Below are 3,723 nucleotides of genomic sequence, written 5' to 3'. Positions count from 1 at the left end.
TGGCTGGATGGCATCACTGACTCGATGGACGTGAGTCTGAGTGAACTCTGGGAGTTGGTGATGGACAGGGAGGCCTGGCGTGCTGTGATTCATGGGGTCGCAGAGAGTCGGACACGACTGAGTGACTGAACTGAACTGAACTGAACTGATATGGACTCATCTATCTAGCACATCCCTAAGAATCAAGAAATTCATAAAAGTAATTCAAGCCTTTCTGTGCAGATGCATCCTTGCGAGAGCTGTCCACACTTACATAGCAGGTCTGAAGATCTGGTTTCTAAACTGAGTTGTGGATTTTGAAGGCAGAAAAGGAGAAGAGGAAAGCATTTTTAAAGGAATGGCCCAGTAACAGTATGATAAAATGACAGCTAACACTTTTAAAGTGAGGAGAAAAGAAGATCGACTACTGGAAAAGAAAAGATGTGATCACTCAAAATTTATCACCATCTGTTTCTTTTAGCATCAAGTGTGTTTGACTCATGGCAGGGGAGATATCTAAGCTTTCTAGGGTATAAGGCTGAAATCTGAAATTTTGAACCGTTTCCCTGGTAATTCTCATGCAACCTTGTTTGAGTCTTTTTGTATTACAGACAGTATGGCAGTTGATGGCCCCTGTTCTGCCTTTAGGTCTTCCCAGGTGGCTCAGTGGTAAAGAATCCACCTGCCAGTGCCTGCAATTGCAGGAGACATGGGTTTAATCCCCTCAAGAAGGAAATGACAACCCACTGCAGTATTCTTGCCTGGAAAATCCCATGGACAGAGGACCCTGGCGGGCTACAGTCTATAGGGTTACAAAGAGTCCGACATGACTTAGCACAATTCTGCCTTTAGGAAGACAAAGCAATGTATACTCACTCTTAAAATATTCCCAGTCAAAATGTTTAAAATAAAAATTTGTTGCTTTAAGCATCAAATCCTCAGTTCTTTGAAAAACTTGACTCTTTAGAGGAGTCTGTTTCCTGAAAGATTGATGTTTTACTGCATGGGAAAATCACAGCACATAGAAAATAGTAATCTGTATTATTTAAGAAGTCACAGTTACTTTATAAGCGGTAAACTCTTACAGCAGTTTATAAATAATACTTTATGTATATCATTCAGTTATAAAATTCTGACTTGCAACTTGCCTGAAACGTATCTGAACTTCTGCAGTGTTTTGTTTCTGCGCCTGTCATTTGCTATTTATTATATTTAGTGTGCTAGATCATAAATAGAACCCATCTTCCTGGACAGGAAATGTGTTGTTTCTAGCTTCTTGTTCATAAGAAATCCCAATAAAGGTTTATTGAATGACTAGTAAGGGAACAAGTTATACTGAGCTTTCTAATTAATCCTTTTTATGGACCATGAGCATACTTTCTATTATCTTTTCCCTCTTTGTGATTACACACTAAAATCTTGATGGTATTTGAACTGCATCTGGTGTATCAAGGTTGTCAGAACACTTGAATTGCTTCTTTCTGCCTTTGCTTTTCCCTTACTGAATTAAAAGGTGGAATCAGCATGAGATTTTGAGGAATGTGAATAGGTTAGGGGCTTCAAATGAAGCTCTGAAGTGTGCTCTCATGGCAGGCGTGTTCTTGCCTTGATGGGGTCACCACGGTGAGGCTGGGGGCCGTTGGAGAGGCACGTATCGCAGCATCGGGGGAGCGGCAGGCGTGTTCTTGCCTTGATGGGGTCGGGGGAGGCTCACCTGCGTTCACTCTGTCGTTGGGCCCAGGTGACTGTGGAGGAGGTCATGACCACCACCGCCTACCTGGACCTTTTTCTGCGCAGCATCTCCGAGCCAGCACTGCTCGAGACCTTCCTCCGCTTTATCCTGTTGCACCAGCATGAGAATGTCCACATCTTGGATACACTCACGAGCCGAATCAACACCCCATTCCGGGTAAGGAGAGCCCCAGTGGAAGGGAAGTTATGACTCAGGACACAGTTCAGGAGAGTTTGTTTTTGGGATAAAACTGTGAATATTCTCTTCTTTTTATTTACCCTCCTTTTGTTTTCCTTTTAGCCTTTACTTTTCTGTTTTGGAAGAGATGAGCTAGATTGTTTTGCTGCCTGGAGCCCTTCTGTCTGGGAGGTGGAAGTTACTGCCTTTTCTAGACAGTTTTCTCAGTTTGTCTGGGTTGACACTTTCTTGCGCAGAACCAGCAGAATGTGCTTCCGAGGAGACAAGGAACAGGGGATGGGGCTGAAGCTCAAGTAAAGCCAAAGAGCTGAAGTCTGTCAAGTCTGGGTATTAGAGATCATATTTCTGTCCATAAGTGGTTTGAAATGCAAGTCTGGGCACGTGTGAATTTAGGTAGTCATTCTTTGTTTGGTGCTCGGATTAACTTTGAAAATCCTCTCATACCTTTAGTGTAATCCTTTGCAGCCCTCTCCCCATAGGCTGCCTCTGTTTAATTGCAATTATTATTTTAAAAGCAAAGGTATATTGGAAGAAAATGAAAACACTAGTTTGCAAAGATCCATATATCCTAATGGTTATATATAAGCAGCATTATTGTAAGGCGCAGCGGCTGCGCTTTGCTGGAGCACCAAGGTAAGAGAAACCCAAGTAAGACGGTAGGTGTTGCAAGAGGGCATCAGAGGGCAAACACACTGAAACCATACTCACAGAAAACTAGTCAGTCTAATCACACTAGGACCACAGCCTTGTCCAACTCAGTGAAACTAAGCCATGCCCGTGAGGCCACCCAAGACGGGCAGGTCATGGTGGAGAGGGCTGACAGAATGTCCACTGGAGAAGGGAATGGCAAACCACTTCAGTATTCTTGCCTTGAGAACCCCATGAACAGTATGAAAAGGCAAAATGATAGGATACTGAAAGAGAAACTCCCCAGGTCAGTAGGTGCCCAAAATGCTACTGGAGATCAGCAGAGAAATAACTCCAGAAAGAATGAAGGGATGGAGCCAAAGCAAAAACAATACCCAGCTATGGATGTGACTGGTGATAGAAGCAAGGTCTGATGCTGTAAAGAGCAATATTGCATAGGAACCTGGAATGTCAGGTCCACGAATCAAGGCAAATTGGAAGTGGTCAAACAAGAGACGGCAAGAGTGAATGTCGACGTTCTGGGAATCAGCGAACTGAAATAGACTGGAATGGGTGAATTTAACTCAGATGATCATTATATCTACTACTGCAGGCAGGAATCCCTCAGAAGAAATGGAGTAGCCATCATATCATGGTCAACAAAAGAGTCCGAAATGCAGTACTTAGATGCAATCTCAAAAACGACAGAATGATCTCTGTTCGTTTCCAAGGCAAACTATTCAATATCACAGTAATCCAAGTCTATGCCCTAACCAGTAACGCTGAAGAAGCTGAGGTTGAACGGTTCTATGAAGACCTACAAGACCTTTTAGAACTAACACCCAAAAAAGATGTCCTTTTCATTATAGGGGACTGGAATGCAAAAGTAGGAAGTCAAGAAACACCTGGAGTAACAGGCAAATTTGGCCTTGGAATACGGAATGAAGCAGGGCAAAGACTAATAGAGTTTTGCCAAGAAAATGCACTGGTCATAGCAAACACCCTCTTCCAACAACACAAGAGAAGACTCTACATGGACATCACCAGATGGTCAACACCGAAATCAGATTGATTATATTCTTTGCAGCCAAAGATGGAGAAGCTCTATACAGTCAGCAAAAACAAGACCAGGAGCTGACTGTGGCTCAGACCATGAACTCCTTGTTGCCAAATTCAGACTTAAATTG

General features: G+C 43.1%; 1 protein-coding gene across 2 annotated transcripts in view; it reads left to right on the top strand.

Moving 5' to 3' along the window:
- The window catches only part of FAM160A1 (family with sequence similarity 160, member A1), a 280,052-nt gene that overhangs the window by 230,939 nt on the left and 45,390 nt on the right, over window positions 1-3,723 (top strand). For both annotated transcript variants that reach the window (XM_010840751.1, XM_010840750.1), the window contains exon 7: window positions 1,721-1,888. In XM_010840751.1, the coding sequence (XP_010839053.1) occupies window positions 1,721-1,888 (168 nt within the window). The remainder of the gene's footprint in view (window positions 1-1,720; window positions 1,889-3,723) is intronic.

This window comes from Bison bison, unplaced genomic scaffold, assembly GCF_000754665.1.
Source record: "Bison bison bison isolate TAMUID 2011002044 unplaced genomic scaffold, Bison_UMD1.0 scf7180017864146, whole genome shotgun sequence".
Taxonomy (NCBI): Eukaryota; Metazoa; Chordata; class Mammalia; order Artiodactyla; family Bovidae; genus Bison; species Bison bison.
The sequence above is the reverse complement of the archived record's forward strand: the minus strand, read 5'-3'. Positions and strand labels throughout refer to the sequence as shown.